The sequence below is a fragment of the Bombus vosnesenskii genome, unplaced genomic scaffold (assembly GCF_011952255.1).
Source record: "Bombus vosnesenskii isolate JDL3184/JDL3185 unplaced genomic scaffold, Bvos_JDL3184-5_v1.1 scf7180000016261, whole genome shotgun sequence".
Taxonomy (NCBI): domain Eukaryota; kingdom Metazoa; phylum Arthropoda; class Insecta; order Hymenoptera; family Apidae; genus Bombus; species Bombus vosnesenskii.
In genome coordinates, this window is record NW_022884330.1 from 1,794,256 (window position 1) to 1,814,793 (window position 20,538).

Here is a 20,538-nt window from a genome sequence, read left to right on the forward strand (position 1 = left end):
GGTGCTAACCTATACAAATGAAATCCTGAAATAACCACTGAATCCATAAATACCCTAGATCGTAAGACATCTTTACACACAGGGGGCCTATTGATCGTCCGTAATAGAAGTTACATGCATATATGGATATTATACTTGTTCGTGATTCGTGAGGGACTTCATGCTCTATGATAATTCCCATTCCGTTTGACACAGTTTTCTCATTTCTTATCGCATTATTCTAAGTCGTGCGGTGAGTTTCAATTATTATAATAGATAAAAATTAAAGTAGTTATTTTAATAAATTGATTTATAAAAAAAATAAATAAAAAGCAACAAATATATGCATTGAAATAAATTAATTCTGAACACAAATGGTATCCATTGTGATTATATAAATCAGATAATATTGTAGTTAAGTATAAAATAATTCACATTTATTGATATATTATTGCTATTACTGTGATATCATTATATTGTGTCATATATTATTCGCTTTCTACATTCTCCCTTTTTTTTTAAACTTTTATCTATGTTAAATTTCATTTTCATTATGAAGTCTATCTTTAAATCAGTCAGACAGATGAATGTTTTCTGTGGAACAATATAGTAATTATTATCTTTCAGTATGACAAATTACAATAAATGAATTAATATTGGTAATAGATATAATGTTAACATTGCAATATTAATATGTATTAAGAATATAAACTACGAATGTATTTTACTATCTTGTTTATTAAGTTTATGATCTTATTAATGTATGTCTTATGTAATTTATTGTTTTATTTTCCAAAACTTAAATAACGGTGTTGGTAAGTTTAATGTATTTTCACACAAGAGTTTTGCAGTAATGTTCTTTGTGTTCCTTTAAAATGTTATGTTTTTCAATTTCTATGTAGTATATCACTAGTTTTGATTATATTTAATTAGTCTAAGTTGAAATTATAAATTAGTATTAATTTTACTAATATATTAAAAAATTTTGTATATGTATGATTAGTAGCCTACATTAAAAATTGCAATATTTGTTTTAAGTATTATAATTTATTTTACTTCTGTTATATTTTACCAATAAAGTATTAAGTAATCTGAAAATAAAATTTGAGATCTACATTAAAGTATATTATATGAAGGTAATGTAAGAAAGTAATTTTCCTAATTCTAATAAATAATTCTTTCATTTGGAGAAAAACAGATATTAAGTTTAATTATTTTGACTATTTGATATTGTAAGATTTGTTTGTAAACCCTAAGTTAATAAATACATTGGTGTACATATTATGAGATTACAATAAAAATGTGTGTATATATATATATATATATGTATATGTTTTATTTAACTTCACAGGGACATTCAACTTCGAAATGTTTTCTAATCATATGACAACAATTGTGCGGCTTGCTGCTCAACAGCAGCAGCAGCAACAAAAACGTGGTATGGCAACTCTTAAAGCAATTTCTATAAGATTGAAATCTGTAAAGAATATTCAAAAAATTACTCAGTCAATGAAGATGGTGTCAGCTGCTAAATATAATAGAGCAGAAAGAGACTTAAAACAAGCTAGACCTCTTGGGATTGGTACAAAAGCATTTTATGAACAAGCTGAAATTCAAGCACCACCAGATGACGAGAAAAAGCTTGTAGTAGCAATAACAAGTGATCGAGGATTGTGTGGTGCTGTACACACTGGAGTTTCTCGTAACATTAGGGATGTCCTTTTAGCTGATCCCAAAGAACGTGAAAATACGAAGATTATATGTGTTGGTGAAAAATCTCGAGCGATTTTATCACGTTTGTTTGCTAACAATATATTGTTTGTTGCATCTGAAGTTGGTCGTAAACCACCCACATTTAATGATGCTGCCAAAGTAGCAATTGAAATTATGAATAGCGGGTATGCTAATAATTATATATTATTTTCAAATGTATAAAATTGTTTCATGTTAACATATGTGAATCAATATATTGATGTCTACAGGTACAGTTTTGGTTCTGGCCGCATTGTGTACAATCGATTCAAGTCTGTGGTATCATATGCTGTTGATCAGTTACCCCTTTTTGACAAAAATGCAGTAGTTAATGCACCAAAATTGTCAGTTTATGACTCTCTGGATGAAAGTGTAATTCAGAGCTATTTGGAATTTTCTCTAGCTTCTCTATTATTTTATTCTATGAAAGAAGGTGCCTGTAGTGAACAGTCAAGTCGTATGACTGCTATGGATAATGCTAGCAAAAATGCAGGGGAGATGATAGATAAATTAACTCTGACATTCAATCGTACTCGGCAAGCTGTAATTACTAGAGAATTAATTGAAATCATTTCTGGTGCTGCTGCTTTGGATTAAAGAAATATATAATGTGCATTAAAAAGGGAAAACATCATAGTGTTGGGAAGTAGGTCACAAACGTATTGTCAATTGACATTTGAATGTGTCGTTTTCTGAAAAGCAAATTTCAATCTCTCGAAATTGCTAAAAATGATCATTTAAAAATATAATGTTTATAACCCAACATGAAAATAAACTGTTAAAAACTGTTCGCTGAAATACTTTATTTGTTACAATTAAAACTGCCAAATAAACTAGATGATTTTATTAATTTTTGTATTTATTAACGCAATAAATTATGTCTTATCTATAAATAAATTATATCTATGCTAATAATACATATTAGAATTATTAGATATTTATGTATGTAATAGTATGCAATTTATTATCATTATTGCTATTTATTGTTAAGTCATTTCTTTGTATATTCTATAAAAAATTTACTTTAATAATTTAAGTATATGAAATTTTTTTTGCATTTTATAGGCTGTGATCAAAAAAGAATTACCTATAATATCTATAAACTTTTAATTTAAATATAAAATTAAAATAAAAAAATAAAGAAAAATTTCGTTGAAAATCCATTATACCATCAATTTTTGTACTGATAACTAAGTAAAATATTATTTATATTAATATTTCTGAAGTAGTTGTGTGATTCGTTTTATTAATTCATAAATTATACTAAAAATATTTCCTAAATTTAAGCGAAACATAATGTATTAAGGAACACCAGTTTTATATTTTATAATTTGAGGAACACCAGAGTTATTCCACGTTTTCCTGCTATCTGTAAATGTAACCTCAATGTCATAACAAATATTAAATAATGGAAGGAAGTCGAAAATCTCGTGTTATTCTTGAAGAACATGGTATACCTAATGTGAGGCTCTACAATGTACATATGTATATATATATTTGTGATAATTCAAATTAGCAATTATTAATAATAATTTTATCTTTTAGGCTTCTGAATATACTAATTATCAACCACAACAAGATTGGAACTTGCATAATTTTAAAAAAGTATTTTTTATCCTGAATAAAAAATATATTATTTCTAATATTTATAAAATTATTACATACTATACTGATTTATATTTTTAGGAATTCAAAATACAAGTGATAAGAGAGTCTGAAGATGAACGAGAGTTAGAGTTTGATTTAATAGGTTATCCTGTTGGATTTGCTAACGCATTTCGTAGAGTCCTTTTAAGTGAAGTACCAACCATGGCTATAGAAAAGGTTTACATTGTAAATAACACAAGTTTAATTCAAGATGAAGTTTTAGCTCACAGGTAGTTATTTATATTTAAAATGTATATTATTTTTTCATTCAAAAACAATAAATTTATATATATGTATGTTCATATTAAAGATTAGGTTTAGTACCACTTCAAGCTGATCCAAGATTATTTGAGTATCCTTCATCCACTATTAAAGATGAAGATGAAGTTAGTGATCAAGATACTCTAAGATATGAACTTAAAGTATCATGTACTTGGAATCCCCAAGCACCTAAAGATTCTCGAAGAACAAATGATATGTATAGAAATAGCAATGGTACATAAATATTTAATATAGTTAAAAGAAAGTTATACAAATGTAAGAAGAAAAATAATTTTGTTTTTAGTGTATAGTAAAGATATTAAATGGGTTCCCATTGGTCGTCAAGCAGAACTTTATCCTCGAGGAGCAGAGCAATTAGGTGTTCTAGAAGATGATATTTTAATATGTAAAATGCGCCCTGGTCAAGAAATTCATGTTTTTATGCATGCAGTGAAAGGAATCGGGAAAGACCATGCTAAATTTTCTCCCGTAGGTAGGTTGAATATTAGCATTTAAGTCATTAAATTTTATAATATTAATATAACTGAATTTATTTCAATAAGTTTTACTTGTAATACTTTCGAAATTATTTTTTATTTAGCTACTGCATCATATAGACTATTACCAGATATACAACTAGTAAAACCTGTCAGAGGAGAAATGGCGGATCGTTTGAAAAGTTGCTTTAGTATTGGTGTTATAGAAGTAATTGAAACTAAACCAGGTGATCCAGAATCACGTGAGGCAAAGGTTAAAAATCCTCGCTATGATAGCTGTTCTAGAAATGTGTTTCAACATGAAGACCTCAAAGGATATGTACGGTTAAGTAGAGTACGAAATCATATTATTTGTAAGTTTAAATACTTTATTTAAAAAATTTGTCATTTAAAGATTATGCACATGCTGATATATTAATTATGTATATCTTTCTTCCTATAGTTACCATTGAATCAGTGGGAACATTACCACCATCTGTATTATTTGTAGAAGCAACTAAGATACTTAAGGGAAAGTGTAAAATGTTCTTGGAAGAACTGGAAAACATTGAAAAATAGCTAGAAGTATTAAGATGTTAGTAATGACAATCAAAAATATTTTAACTTTTTGACTTTACTTAATTCATTAAAATTTACTTTTATAAAAAATGTAATGTACAATATATTTAATAAAAAATATAAAAAAAATATTGTAAATACTATATGTAAGATCTATGAATATCTTGATATTATTATACAAATTAGTTCCAATTATTGATTTTCTTCAATTTTTATGATTATAAAAATTGTATATATATAAACATATATTTGTGATAGTTTTGATTTTAAAAGCATCATATGTTGAATTCAAATTATGCAGGCATGATAATTTTCTCCAATGATTCATTGATATTTGAGGTTATTTGTTGACTCTGGTTTACCAACTGGTTTAACTCTGTTAATAATACATATATATATATAATTTGTGAATAGAACATATTATTTCAAAAGTTATAAATAATCAAAATTTAATTTTCTATTTATGGGAATTAATTTACTAATAATAAATGTAAAAGTAAAGAATCATGTATACGTATGTATATATATCCATTATTTAGTGGACTTATAAAAAGAATTGAAAATAATCTTAAGAATGTGATTAGTAACCTATATATTGATCGAATTTTATCTTATCTATATTAAGTGTGTCGTTTTATATTATGATAAAATGAAACTCGGTTGGAATGTAGGCAGTACGGAATATTGTTAATTCACTTCCATGTTTATTGCGATGTGACAGCACAGATTTCTTGTCTGGTTTAAAATTGTTATATCACGAGTAAGATTTATTCTGTACCATCGTTCTAGTTTCTACCTTTAAAATTGCGGATAATGGGACTAGGAATTTTTCGATGGAAGATATTATTGATTGCTATATCTGTTTTACTTCTTTGGCAATCCTCGAAAGTATGGTTGAATCTAACTCAAGAGAAATATGGCATAGAAGGTAAAAATCCATATATCTACGAGCAAATGTCATGCGAAATGGAATAATTTAATATTTCAAGATTATATTTGTTTCTGATTTGTATATTAGAATTATTCGTTATTTCTTTAATACTTTTATTTAAAATTAACTGATTTAATAACTTTTCCAATTATAAGAATATTGTATAAAAATGCATTTTTTTTACATTAAATAGATAGATAGATAATATCTTTATTGCTTTTCTTATGGATTCTGCTTTTTTGGTTTGTTTTGATGACAATCTCTATCTTCTACTCATTATTATATTACATATCGCATATTTACATTAAATAAGTAAAAAATATAAATGTGCAAAAATTTGTAGTAAGCCCAAAATCAGAAATTTTATTAAAATTTGTATTTTTGTTTTCTAAATGTAGAAATTATCTGTTATATCAACACAAAATATTAGATAAAATTTTTATTTTTGTGTCAATGGCTTAAATAAAAATTTTAATTTACTATTATGTAACTTTCTCGATTTTCTTGGGTATCTGCTAAGTTTTCTATAGCACAGCTTCAGGACAACCAGCTAACAAATGATGAGAGTAAGCAAAAGGTTCACATAACTGTGTATTACGAAGCACTATGTCCAGATTCACGCAACTTTTTCATAAAACAATTATTGCCAATGTACCACAAAATTCCAAATAATGTACAGTTGGAATTTATACCATATGGGAAAGCTACGGTAGGATACTTTATAAAGAGAAAAAATGATTTAAAAACAGTATGTTTCCTCAATACATTCATAATGTAACATATTAATTTTGATTTTCATGTATGTGTTTATTATTCTACAGATATTAATACAGTAGAGATAATATACATAGTAAAATATTTTTATCCTGTTATACTGTATAATCCCTTTTTTAAATACGTATCAACGTTACTTTTTACATTATAACGTATGTATAATAAGATATGTTTCCATAAAGAACAACATGAAACAATATAAAATTAAAACAATGACTAATTATTGGTAAACTAAAGTATTATCTTATTTTTGACTTTAGTAACAATCAACATTAGATTACTAGAAAATATCTTACTTATCGTAATATTTAATTATTTTTTGGTTGGAAATATTTGATTAATCTAGAGATAAATGAAAATAAGTATGAACTTTTAAAGTCTAAGCTTATTTGAGTTTACAAAATTCTTACAGACTGTGAAAACAGAAAATGGGTATGAATTTATGTGCCAACATGGACCCATTGAATGTGGAGCAAATATCATTCATGCATGTTCCATAGATATCCTGAAGAATACCTCCATTCAGTTAGAGTATCTATCTTGTATGATTAAAAATAACATAGTGCCAGTAAATATCATGGAAATTTGTGCAAAAAAAATGAACATAGATTATAATCCTATCTTTAAGTGCTTTATTGGAGATAAGGGCAAAGAACTTTTGGCTAAATATGGGGAATTAACAAATGCTTTAACACCACAAATTTCCTTCATACCAACTGTTGTATTAAATGAGGTAAGTTTTTTAAGTCAAGAAATTTTAAAACACAAAATAATATATTCAGATCAATGTAAATTATTAAAAATTTTTGTTCCTATATATATTATAATAAATATGGATTTACAGAATTCTGAGAATCAGGCAAGGATATTAAAAAATTTACTACATGAAGTGTGCCTACAATTTAAAATTATGCCAGAAGGTTGTATATTATAAAGATACATCAAGTATTTATAAAACATACTTCCCTGATAGATTTGCATGAAATACAATATTTTTTACATAAATTTTTATGTATCTAATGAATGTTAAGATCTAAACGAAAAATGCCTTCCAATTTTTTATTAAGAATAAGAAATGAAATTAAAAATGTAAAAATTCAATTAAGTGAATCAAAGAAGGGCATATATTAGGTATAAGTACATATATAATACTTTGTAGAACTATTTAAAAAAATTTTTTAATTTTATTTATTTTAAGATATTGAAATTTCCGTATTGTTACTATCTGGTATGTAACATATAGTAGCATTGTTGTTTGAAAATTCCAAATTAAAAGATCTAGGTCATTAGTCCCTAAATTACACTTATTTTATGACTGATAGTAAACTAAAATATTTATGTTGTATTATTTCTATTAATGATATATATATATATTTCAAATTTGTTCATGATGTTCAATATTATTTTAACTTAAAATTGTTTGTCATTATATAAAATGTTAATATTAGTAATACTTGATTGCTCGGTTATAATGCATTTTACGTTTGGATTTATAAATAAATTGAATAAATTAAGAGTTACATATAATAGAGTGGTGATATACTTAAAAAAAATCTGTTTTGGTAAACTAAAAAACCTGCTATTCTCACATTAAAAGAAACAAGAGTTAATCAGTACTTTAATGTATGGGAACAATTTATTAACTTAATATCAACACTTTATACAAACTGTGTCGCTTCGTCATGCACGATAAGTGAAGTATGCCTTTGATATGGCGGAAAATATCTCACATAAAATAGAAATTATGAATGTACAATCTCAAATACAGGAGAAAAAAACATATAGCGAATATTTTTTCTTTAGCCGAATGAATAAATACATTTATTGGAATTATTTTTCAAAGATAAACATCAAAAATAAATAACTTCTTATTCACGTCACGACGGAGTTTCATAAATATCGCATTTTAATATTTTATATAGTTTCGGACAAAAGATTGAGAACAAGAGTGACTGAAGTAGAATCTCCACTATTTTATTTGCGAGGAATAAATGTTTCGGGAAACGATCCTTGAAGAAAACGAGAATATGATTCTGTAATAGATCTCAAGCTTTAGTTATTCTTGAGATACAATACTGACTTGCTTTTTCTTTTCATTTTTAAAACTTAATATCGTTCTTAGCGCCCGCTGTAAAGAACTTTCATAAAATTATAGTTTAGACTATGTATAACTTGCGACACGAATATAAAATTAATATTAAATATTGGAATATATTCTTTTAACTTAGACTTAAACACTAACCGTCAATGATCGATGAAACGAGCAATAACTTGTTTAAGCATTTAAATAGGGATGTTCTTTGAATAACTTCTATATCACCATTTACAAAAGGACTTTGTCGTGATTCCTCTTTCCTTTTCTTTTTTTGCATCTTTACAAAGTGAGAACATTTTCGCCGTAAATCACTAAATTTTAACTTTATGTTCACAATAACGATAACAACTATCAGAACGACCGCAAGTGAAGTAAAATAGTTTTAAGAGCTCTCCTTTTGCGATTCGTATGCCTTAATATCTCTATAAAAGGCTTCCGAATCGATGAAACTTCGTAGATATGTTAACGCGAATCTTGACAGTGAATTATACACATACATTTTGTCGGCAAACTATTACTAGATGCCATTGAAAATGACGATGAAGATAAAAATGGCTGAAACGAGAGGTCCATTGGTTAATGAAGGAAACGAATTGAGTAGTTGTGACCTAAAAATGAGGGTACATTTATTTTGTCTTTTTATGATCAATGCGATCTAGGTCACCAGAAATACAAGTACTTCTCATTTTGTTCACTTCAATATTAAATAATAAAGGACTGTGGAGGAATTATTTCTTCTTTTCTTCCTTTTTTCTTCGTAAATTAGTTTTTATATATATATACATATACACATATATGTGTATATATGTGTGCATATATACATATATATGTATATATAATATATATTACATATATATTAATGACTGAATCACCGACACGCATGTGTTTCCACTTTTCGGTGATCGTTCTTTTCTCTTAGTACTTAACATTATCATACGAATCTCACAAAACCACACCAGTTTCTCCTGCTTATCTTGCGAGACTGGCACGCACCCCTGGGCGAAGGAAAATATAATGCACCAATCACTGTTGTGACTTGACTTCTTTTTTAATCCCTCATCCCTATCTCTGTGTGCTTTCATTTATATTTCAACAAAAGTGGTGTCGACGTTGTGTAACGCGCACGCGTTTTAAGGCTTTCTCAGTGGAGATAAGATACAAACGGGAGATTATAATGAAATTGGATACAGAACGCACTTGGTGAAATATGTCTTACATGTTTTGTTGTGTACGCGTTTGTGTGTCTGTGTATATATGTGTACATGTATAATACGTGTCATGTATTATATAGGTTTTTTCAAAGGCTTAACAAAGCTGAAAAAGCATAGAGACGTTTCACCAGAAATATCAATACTTTGATATAACCCGATTCCATAGATCTCATAAACGTGGTCCAAGATAGCATTACGCGCATCTCTGAACTTCTTGAGGATACTCCGTATTTTTTTTAATCCTCCTAATACTTTTTCTTTGATACTATTTCTCAGCTATTAAAAGAATTAAATTATCCATTATGGCGTAGTAACGAATTCAGTATGTACGGAATCATCGATAAACCAAAGGTCGAAGACATTATATTTCGAACTCTGGAAAACGATGTCCAATCCGAATTTTCTTTGGCAAAGTAAAACAAACGCTTAACATGTACGTTACTGATAAAACTTTTCGCTACAACAAATGCTGTATCGATGACACAAGCACGTTCTTCTTGATCGAGAAACAAGTAGAATAAATTTCCAACTTATCTCGATCAATAAACGAACCTACACAATGCGCTATAATAGCCTTAGATTTTTCCCTTCTTTTAATACTTTTCCTCTCTTCTGTCTACTGATTAATAATCTTTTTTCAATACATTGAAAAGTAGAATTTACAAGGAAAACTTGCATGTGAAAGTCTTCAAAGATACGTGCAGAGAAGAAATAGGAAAAGGCCAAAAAGAGAGGAAAGTAGGGAAACACTATTTACTTTTATCATCAACAAACATGCGCGTCTGTTTTTTTATACATATATATATCTAACATTTTTATATATATATATAATTATATTTTTTATACGGAAATAAATCATCTTTTATGTATAGATGTGTTTATGTGTGTACTGCATATTTTTTGTATTCGTTTATGTGTGTGTGTAATATGTATTTTTATGTTTATGTTGCGTGTAGTTAAGTATTTTGTGTATTTAGAGATAATGATTTTTAGTGGTATAACTCTTTAATTAAACAATTGCCCTGTATTACTTATCGTTAATGATGATTAACGCGTGTTGGACGTTGACTTTTCGCGTTTTAAAGACATCTTTGCGTCCAGATACAAGATTTTTTTCACTTTCTGGTCGATTCGTTTTTGTTAACATTATATTTTTCTTTGTTTCTTGATTTATTTTAATACGTCAACACCACTCCAAGTTGCAAGTTTTTCCATTACACAGGTTGCATTCACTTTGATGTCATCATTGTGACGAATTCTAGACAAAGAATATAACACAGTTAGAGTTACTATTGCAAATATGTAATTTAAACTTAGAAATTACACAAATGCTTTAAAACTTTTAATCAAAATTTACGAAATATTGATAAAAGTAATTTAATCTAGAAATTACAGTAAATATAAATTTAATTGCACAACCTTCATAATTAACTTGGCCATCACCATCAATGTCAGCCTCCCGAATCATTTCATCAACTTCCTCATCAGTGAGTTTCTCGCCAAGATTTGTCATAACATGTCTGAGTTCCGCTGCAGATATGAAACCATTTCCATCCTTATCAAATACTCTGAAGGCCTCCCTAATTTCCTCCTCACTGTCAGTATCCTTCATTTTGCGAGCCATCATAGTTAAGAACTCCGGAAAATCGATTGTGCCATTACCTACAATTCCAAGTATTTTTAGTTTTGATTTTTTCTGAAATCAGATTTTTTCCAATGTTTTTAACAACGAGATAATGATAACAGTGTAAAAAAACATTCTTTCATTATGCAAATATATTGAATGATAATCTAAATTGATAGATTTGAAAATGATGCTGATGATATCACATGCAATCTAAGAAATACAAAAATTGCATAATGAATAATAACAATGCAATGAGTTATACGTCAGTTATAAAATAAGATTAGGGTAAAATACCATCTGCATCCACTTCATTGATCATATCCTGAAGCTCAGCTTCTGTAGGATTTTGTCCTAGCGATCGCATAACTGTACCCAACTCTTTGGTTGTGATAGTACCATCCCCATCCTTATCAAATAGCGAAAATGCTTCCTTAAATTCTGCAATTTGCTCCTCTGTGAGTTGATCAGCCTTGAAATAAAAAATAAAAGTTACAGTTACATGTTCACATTATTAGCATAATATTGTTAAAAGAATCTAGTTAAAATTTTGTTAAATCAATTACATGGGATCTTTATTTTATCAGACATCATACAAATAATTTGATATATCATAAAATACCATTCTATTAGTTGCAATAATGGGAATTATATTTCTCTTTCATAAAATACATAAATATATATATTTTCTATTGTTTATATACTTGCTAGTTATGAGTATATACTGAAGATATATTTTTGTCTGAAGTATGTCATATGGAGTAAGTGTGTATGCTGAGAAAATGAAGAACATTCTATATTTTGTAGAAACGCTCACAAAAATAATACGTTAAGTTTTCATTGACGAGACTCGTAACACGATTACACAGAAAGATTATTTTTGAGTAAAATTCCTGACAGCAATGAACATTATTTTCTGTAAAATTTCTCATTTCTTTCATGCTTAATGCATAACGCTCTTTAATGCATTGCCGATGTTTCGATCTGGAGGAAATGCCGCCACCTTGCTGAAAACTAGAAACGCTTTACGTCCGTTCAGGTATTGCCCCACCCTCACTAAGAAAAAGCGCGAGGGTCGAGATACTTAGGATACCGTTGATTGGAAAATTAAGACACCTGCTAATCAACGTGTATTTTTGAAAAATCGTAGAGCGAAGCTTGAACGCTCGAAGAAGCTTCGATTCTTACTCGAATTAGATTCAATCAAACATCTAACCAAGACACACAACCGAGATTTAATCTAAGTCAAACCATACGATAAACTTATACTATATGAAGAATTCATTTCTCAAATGAAGCTATGCTTGCATTTGTATACGTTCAATCGCAAGTGTATACATCTAACAACCAACTAAACTTAAAGTATTTGTTTTATTTCATCGGAAATCCAATTCATTCAACCTTAATTCTAAATAAAATACATATCGTGGCTGTTTAACTATCAATAAATATTTACCATAAGCTCGTTCCGGTCGAAGAATATCTAAGAAATAATTATCTGTTGCTATAATCAGATCCCTAAATAAAATAACGAATTAAATACATTTTTGTATTTGTAGACAAACAACTATTAAATAAATGATAAGGAAGTGCAGTCGTTAATATAAAAAGTTGTTTTAAATCAGCCTATGATTTCTAGAATAAAACACCTTACAATATAGGTCAGTTGTGCATATATATATAAATATATATTTATATATATATATGTACTACATACTATGCTTTCTTCTATATACTTTATACAAAAATATCCATTGAGCACCTAGACCTATATAAAAACAAATGTCATAAATAAACTAATAATTTGATATTTAATATTTCAGTTGTTTATTAAAAGGAAAGTATATATGTATATAAATATATATATATATAAGCGCAAATATTATATATATATATATTCGTTAAGAATCTAACTAAAAAAGTTTATATTACGTTGGAGTATAATTAATTTTTAATACAACTGAAGGTTTATTTATAAAAACTAAATATTTATATGCTTAAGAAACACTTTAGAATGGTCGTATCTATATTTTAGGTTATGCGGTAAGACGATCGACCAACATCGTCGAACATCATAAAACTGCAACTAAAAATGGAAAATATTTTCAAAAATTTGAATATTACATAGCGTATGATCTTGTTTGATTTGAAATCATAAAAATTGAACTTATGCAATTAGAAAATATACAAAAAATGTGTTTATATTATACTGTGAGTATAAAATTCTCATAAAGTTCTCGTGATTAAGTATAAAAATAAAATGTAGAATTTAATGTTTATATTTTCGTATTAAAAAAAATTAACTTTTGTGAAAAGTTAATTGAAGTCATCGTTAGAAGAAGATGAATGCAAGAACGTACAAGGAATCAGGGAAATTGGCGCAACAGCAAGAGACCGCGAAAATCAATAGTGAGGTATACCGTGTAACGGTTGACTGTGTCGAATACTATATGCTACATAAGAAAAACATTGAATATCGCGAAAAAAACGGATTACGCATGATAAAAGAAAATGTACAAGATTATTGTACTCTTTCATTAAGTACTTCAATCCTAAAAAATGTTACGAAAAAATAACCTGTTAGATACAAGATAAAAATTGGATGAAATATTGGAGTTTGTACTGTATGATGAAAACAAGTTCCTTTCGAAACGAAAACGATACTGAGGTGTATCAAGCCTATAAGCGACAAGATTTTATTCAGTATATGCAACTACTATTGTTACGTTTAGAAATATCTCACATAAAACTTGAATTTTTTCGACGAATAAATGAAGAAATGTATTTATTCGAATTTAGCGCTAGTAACATATCGTCAATTGGAATTCCTTGATGTATCCAAAAAGAAATACGATATCAATTATTATCTCATTAGATTTGATAATCTAAAGATAAGGTATTTTATGTAGATAAAAGTTGTGAATTAACGATTTTAAGAAAGTTTTCTCGCGTCATTCGATATTCCAACGTACCGTTACACATTACATTGATACATGACACAACGTAATACGAACGACGTTGACTCTGAAAAAGTTTTCACCGTAGCGCCTTATCATAACGCTGTATCTTGACGGTCGGCCGGAAGATTTGAAAAATCATTGTTTCCTGTTTAGATCGTTCGATGTTTTTTTGCGATTTTTATCGGAGGAAGTTTCACAATTCATGACATCTCGAAAGAGACTGAGAAAAACGTATGTAAGCCATCGGAGTAGAAATGGATCGATAGTCGGTCCATCTCCGCATACCGGCCATTACGAATGTAATATTGCAATAGTGCGTAGGTAAAAAAAACATACGTGGGATAAAGTGGAAAAATATCATAGGATCTGGAAATGAAATCTTTTGAATCGGATAAAAATGGAAAAAAAGAAGTTTTGCAATAAATGCGTATCGGTAGGTTGCACGTGCACTCGACGCGTCAATGCGGCAAACGAAAGCCTAGGAGGAGGGTGAGGGCGAGGGACCGCTGAACGACGTCCGCATAGGCACACGCACCAGGAAAGAAAGCATATTCGACTTACCATTTTGGCTCGGTTCTTTTATATCTCAGTACGCTCGACGATTTGAAATATCGGTTTAGGCACTGAACACAAAGGATACTATTCACAATCTCTCTCTGGGCCAACGTGGAAAGTAAAACTTGTGTGCACGAAAGCGCGGACAGACACGCAATACGACACGGCCGACGAGAAACGCACTCCGAACAGCAATGGAGTCCACCGTTCTCTCTCGGTGTACGAGCCTCTCTGCCGCTTGTCTCGGTCAGGTATCACTACGCCGCCCCTAACGGGCTACATGACGGTGTCTCCTGATTGGTCGACGGTCTAGACGGGGGTTAAGGGGAGTTCACGCGGCGATGCGCTGCGTCGTTTCCTACGCGATCGACAGATAGTTCCGTGCGGCTTCTCCTCTGCGAAAACCCTGAAAAAACGACTGGTTTTTAATTGGACAAATGGGAAGAAGTAGGAACGACACGACGTCCAACGTAGAGAACGGTCGTCATAGACAATCGTGCAAATCCGCTTTACATGCGGGGTGGGTGCGGTCGTGTTTACAGGACAAGTCCGGGCGAACTAACCAGGCCTGTGATTGGCCGACGCGCACCTGCAATGCGTCAGGCAGCCGCGCGGACTGTGCCGCCGCCGGCTACCGGGTCAAAGCCGGGCTTCCCTGCGAGAGATGGCTCGAATGCAATGGTCAATGAGCGCGTTTTTCGGCTGCGTTTAGGCCTTACGTCTCTCTCTTTCTCTCTCTTTTTCCTTTTCTCTTCTTTACCATATCCCTTCTCTTTTTTTCTCTCTTCCTCCCCTTTGCTATCTTTGTCTTTATCTTATGCTTATTTTCTTCTTCCATTTTACCTTTTCTCTTCTGCCTTTTTTTCTTTCTCTCTCTCTCTCTCTCTCTTTCTCTCTTTTTCTCTTTTCATTCGCTTTCTTACGATTTCTATATCGTTAGTCCCCTAAGCCCTAAGCTATCGTAGCTTATTCTACTGACAAGAATAATTGCTGCAACGATATTTCGTTCGTTTGGTATCATAATCCCGATGACATTCGTCATTTTTAGTCAGCTTCCGATTTCAACTCCAGTTTCTGGAATGGCCGGAAATTCGCATCTTACATGACAGTCGTCAGGTGCAAAACAGGTTCTTGAGTCTGCTTCGCTGTCTCGTCCTGCGAATGATATTGGGTCACGATGGATTAATGCTTATAGTTTATAGGAAACGTTTTCGAATACTTTATCACTGAATCAAACTTCTTCATGCCCTAGAGAGTTGTATCTTTCATTCGTTTATTTATAGTAGACATGTTAATTGATATTTGCATATCTTTACTAATTTAGATAAATAAAGCGAATTGGAATAATTTTTCAGTAATATAAATCCTTACCTTTTTCTATTCCTTGAAGTTCTATTTTTCCTTACGCGCGATTTACAAAACTTTTCATTGAAATTTTTTATTACAATAAAATTTTTACAAAAAATTCATCGATGCTGTTCTCACGTATTCTCATGGAAAGGAAATATTTGGATGGCCTATTTCACGTGGACCATCCCTTGCGTTAACCCCAGAAGTGCTGGCGGTTTCAATGTCCTTTCATAGCATCGGTCGATATCTTCTTAAATAAAAATAATGCGCGTACACGTTCGTTGGATAAAAGAATATAGTGCGATTAGGCGAATGCCGTTTTCAGGCCAAGAAACAACTATCGATTGTGATATTTAATTCCCAAAATTTATTCCTTGCTGCAGTTATTCGTAGATTCTTTTTCGGGTACAATACTGAAATTAAAATTCGAAGATCAGAACGCGAGATAAATTCTTTTCACGATGCCTCTCGAAAGAGCTTTTATCATCGTTGAATTATGCAAAAAATTTTAGCTCTTCTTAGTGCTTTAGTTCCATTTTGACCTGTATAATTTTAGGAGGGTTTAACATTCTTAATGGTCGGAGCAAAAGATATGGAAATAAAGTGAAGAATAGATAAGTTCGTAGATAGAAAGAATTTGATCTGTAAAAAAATTAGCATTCAGTTTTGTACGTATGTAACGATGTGCATAAATTTAATTAGATTGCGTAGTATTACATCAATGGATAAACACAATTTAAATTGGCATGATACAATTTACAACACGTTGTTAATTCATTTCTTTACGTTTTTCATATATCAGAATAATTTATTTATTTATTTAATAATTTCATAAGAATATCTAATGACATTGCAATCTGCTTCGAATAATTTATCATATAAGTACGAATTGAACGTAAATTTGTGCAATAATTTTTAAAAATTTAATCTAATATAAACTGAATTACAAAATTGAGAGATTTTACGTTTCTTATTTTGATGATGCATTGTATAATAATTTAGGTCCACCGAAATAGAGATAGGTAAGTCAATCTTAAACTGAATTCTGTATTAGTCAGAGTCATCATAAGAATTACGAATATCTTAAAAAAAAAAAGATGATGAGGCAGAATGGAGACTGAACACCTTACTAAAAGGATAGATATTCGATTTACGAGAATGTATCGGTTGATTACGTTGAATACGATCATCGCATGACGCGCGGGAGAAAAATGTGAATGACGAATCCACGATTCTATGCAAGAGGAAAAAAGGAAATGTCCAATAAACCAATTGTTTCTGTTGCATTTGCAATTAAAAGGTTCCAGGTAATTTCAAACGTTACAACGTTTCAGAGTTATTTTGTTTTTTTTATTTCCTTACGTCAACGGTATGTCCAACATTATGTAGCGAGTAATTCGTCAATTGTACTTCACATAAAAATTAGATTTTCCAAGACCAAATAATTAAAATGACATGTATTCATTTATCGTAATCAGTTATTGCTACTTAAGTTTAGTATTAAAAGACAAAACTGCACTCATTAAAGAATTTGTGTACATAATTCCTTCTTAAACTGGCACATTTATAGATAATCTACTGTTCGATCATTAAAAAGATAATCATAATATTATACTTGAATACTATACATATTTTGATATTTGTCTAAGTATGATACATAAACCTTTGTTAAACATTCTTGAAACAATTACATTTAACAACCTGTAACATTTATAATTATAGATTTTAAATTAATTCGGAAGAGAAATAAGTTATAATTTGCATAATTCTAACATATAATAAAATAGAATCTTTCATATATTACTTTAACTACATATTATATACTATACTGTTATGCCATGTTACGTCATACAACATAATCATATATCAGTTATGGATTATAAGCTTGTCTATCTTATCGTTTACCTTGCTGCATCTACTTTTAAGATTAAAAATATAATTGTAATTGTATGAAATTTTATTTAGTTACATAACCTAGCTCTCTAAATTATGAGCTATGTGCGGATAAAGTGATCATTTATTAACTTTATAAAATGAATATATAGTTGTTAACTCTTTAAATGTACAAGATGAGACATATGGTGTATTGCAAAATGTATAATATAATTTATACTATTATGATAAGAACAAATTAATTAAAGGTAAGTACAGATGTTGTTTATACATAATTCGAAACATTTCTACACCATATCATTTTCCTAGTTTATTGAGGAAAATGAAGTAATGTCTTAATAACACAATATTTTTGCTATATCTGTTCAACTGTTGCATAGTGTAATTACTATTTAATATTGATTATCATAATGAAGTTGTAATATGGTTGCAAGTGCAGCTTTCTATTAAATGCTAATCTAGTCACGGTGCGATAAAATATAACACGGGTTTTCTTCATCGACGTGTAAATGACTTGTTCGCTTATTTCCTGTATACTAAAACTCTTAATTCATTTAAAATTACGATGTCGCTTAAGTATCGATATTCGTAAACTTCGTTCGTATCTAATAGATAATTAACAGTTTCGCTGGTGGCCGTGACCGATATGCGGTAACGCCGTCGCACGATGTTCGCGATATCAATAATAAGCGATGAGCATGCGTGCGGCAAAAAAGAACGTTCACGTATGTAGCTACTTAACGGAAGTGACGATTCCTACACGCCAATTTTTTGAAAATATACCAAGGTCACCTTGGATTTGTCAAAAGAACCTACGATATAAAGACCAGTATCAGTAACAAGCATAAATACATCTTGATCATGAAAATATGTACGAGATATCTGTTTAAATGAATTTTTTGTTCATCGTAATCCTCTTCCCAAAAATTTCCAATAACTAACCATATAATTTCAATTTTTTTGCAATAATAAGCATTAACTTCTAATACAAGAAAGAAAAAAAGCAGAAATTGGTTCTACGATATTTCTGTACAGCTATTGCCTCATATTTTGTAAAAGTACAATATGTAGAAAATAAAATATTTGCAGAAAGAAACTAACTACTGTAAAAAAGAAATCATTTAAATATAAAAAAGGAATATTTTCATTGGTTAGATTTAGTAAGGTAAAATATCGTTTACTTGAATATTTTTCGCAATGAATTTTAGCATATTTTATTCTATTAATGTATTATCAGCAAACAAACAAATTTTCTCCACTGTAATTATGTAAAAAAGAATCACTGACTTAATTTACGTTATTTACTATTATCCTTTGTAGCATGCTTTTTCCCCCTTTTATTATAAGCGTATTTAAGTATCTTGTACGTTAAAAAAGATGTCAAAGTTCCTAACCTATATAATTATTACAGTTGCGTCTTTCATACGTTCAGTATTACTACATCTTTATAAGTTCAATGCAGTAGAGCCTTGTAACCCTCTCTAAGTATCGTTCGACCAGTATGAAAAGAAAAAAGGAGTAAGATGATAATAGTTGGTCGATTGTATTACGCATAGCCGTAAGCTCTGCAGATGCGTGATGCGCTAAACGTGACGCGGTACGACGTTCCGCGGGTTAACAGTATCTACGGAACACTGTTTTTGGGCATCGTTACTGGGAAAAATCGATGTTCGACCTGATAGGACACAGAAAATATGGATTCATGACGCAGTTCCTCAAAGGGCCTAGCTGCTGTTAAGCAAGGTTTTCGAAAAAGTTCTGTGTCTAAGTTGCAGTGAGCCTGCGCACGAATAAACGCGCAATGCGACACGCGATAGAATAGGACAGGGAGTCTCGTAATCTCGTTAAAAAGAGACGGAACGGGGGATGGAGAAGCGCACAGCGGCGTTCACGATTAACGGTAAGGAAGGGAATTTAATGGGTGTCACGGCAAAGAATGTTAATTTTATACCTTACGTACATCGATGTAGCGCCTAATTGGTGTTAATTTCACAGAAAATACAATATTGAAGACTATTTCGTGTTCAATTTACAAAATAATGTTCATTTTCAATCGCTTTATATTTGAATATGTATCTGATACAGCAGAGGATGCTGTCTCTTTATTGTATTCGAAAAAATCGAAAACTTTATGCGATTATTAAATTTCCTGGATTGCATTATTAAAAATGTTAGAAGGTTCTTGTTACGTTTTGTTTTTAATTAATGATATTGCAAGCAATACTTGTACGTGTGATTAAGGAAATAATGATACTATATTCGAAATATCAATATTGTACTAAATAAAAAACGTTTAAATTCAGTCTATATAGAAATATTGTACGATAGTTTGTTGGTATACAGTAAGTTTTTAAAAAAATTCATCATTCACCAATGTGAAAATATTTTATGAAGTCTTCTGAGTAAATTAAATTTTAGTGATTTTATCGTGAAATTACGCAAATTTTGTAT

The 20,538-nt window shown here is 29.9% G+C and overlaps 4 protein-coding genes and 2 long non-coding RNA genes across 6 annotated transcripts; 4 read left to right on the forward strand and 2 right to left on the reverse strand.

The window, feature by feature from the left end:
* Positions 1-83: 83 nt before the first annotated feature.
* LOC117241769 (ATP synthase subunit gamma, mitochondrial) lies at positions 84-2,581 on the forward strand. The gene is made up of 3 exons (XM_033507877.1): positions 84-232; positions 1,331-1,877; positions 1,962-2,581. The coding sequence occupies exons 2-3, from the start codon at positions 1,348-1,350 to the stop codon at positions 2,326-2,328; spliced, it is 897 nt and encodes a 298-aa protein (XP_033363768.1). The 5' UTR covers positions 84-232; positions 1,331-1,347; the 3' UTR covers positions 2,329-2,581.
* A 488-nt stretch (positions 2,582-3,069) lies between these two features.
* Positions 3,070-4,740, forward strand: LOC117241764 (DNA-directed RNA polymerases I and III subunit RPAC1). Its single transcript, XM_033507867.1, has 7 exons — positions 3,070-3,193; positions 3,277-3,336; positions 3,418-3,608; positions 3,689-3,873; positions 3,944-4,132; positions 4,241-4,489; positions 4,579-4,740. The coding sequence occupies exons 1-7, from the start codon at positions 3,140-3,142 to the stop codon at positions 4,692-4,694; spliced, it is 1,044 nt and encodes a 347-aa protein (XP_033363758.1). The 5' UTR covers positions 3,070-3,139; the 3' UTR covers positions 4,695-4,740.
* A 513-nt stretch (positions 4,741-5,253) lies between these two features.
* On the forward strand, positions 5,254-7,669 carry LOC117241772 (GILT-like protein 1). The gene is made up of 4 exons (XM_033507881.1): positions 5,254-5,622; positions 6,156-6,334; positions 6,812-7,132; positions 7,244-7,669. Exons 1-4 carry the CDS (start codon positions 5,508-5,510, stop codon positions 7,331-7,333), a joined length of 705 nt encoding a protein of 234 aa, XP_033363772.1. The 5' UTR covers positions 5,254-5,507; the 3' UTR covers positions 7,334-7,669.
* A 2,833-nt stretch (positions 7,670-10,502) lies between these two features.
* LOC117241777 (calmodulin) lies at positions 10,503-15,084 on the reverse strand. The gene is made up of 4 exons (XM_033507889.1): positions 14,851-15,084; positions 11,627-11,801; positions 11,125-11,367; positions 10,503-10,963 (listed from the first exon to the last, which is right to left on the reverse strand). Exons 1-4 carry the CDS (start codon positions 14,851-14,853, stop codon positions 10,935-10,937), a joined length of 450 nt encoding a protein of 149 aa, XP_033363780.1. The 5' UTR covers positions 14,854-15,084; the 3' UTR covers positions 10,503-10,934.
* A 3,199-nt stretch (positions 15,085-18,283) lies between these two features.
* On the reverse strand, positions 18,284-19,608 carry LOC117241783. Its single transcript, XR_004495115.1, has 2 exons — positions 19,482-19,608; positions 18,284-18,899 (listed from the first exon to the last, which is right to left on the reverse strand). It is a non-coding gene; the product is annotated as an uncharacterized LOC117241783 (long non-coding RNA).
* On the forward strand, positions 19,063-20,385 carry LOC117241781. Its single transcript, XR_004495113.1, has 2 exons — positions 19,063-19,252; positions 19,499-20,385. It is a non-coding gene; the product is annotated as an uncharacterized LOC117241781 (long non-coding RNA).
* The last annotated feature ends 153 nt before the right edge of the window (positions 20,386-20,538 follow it).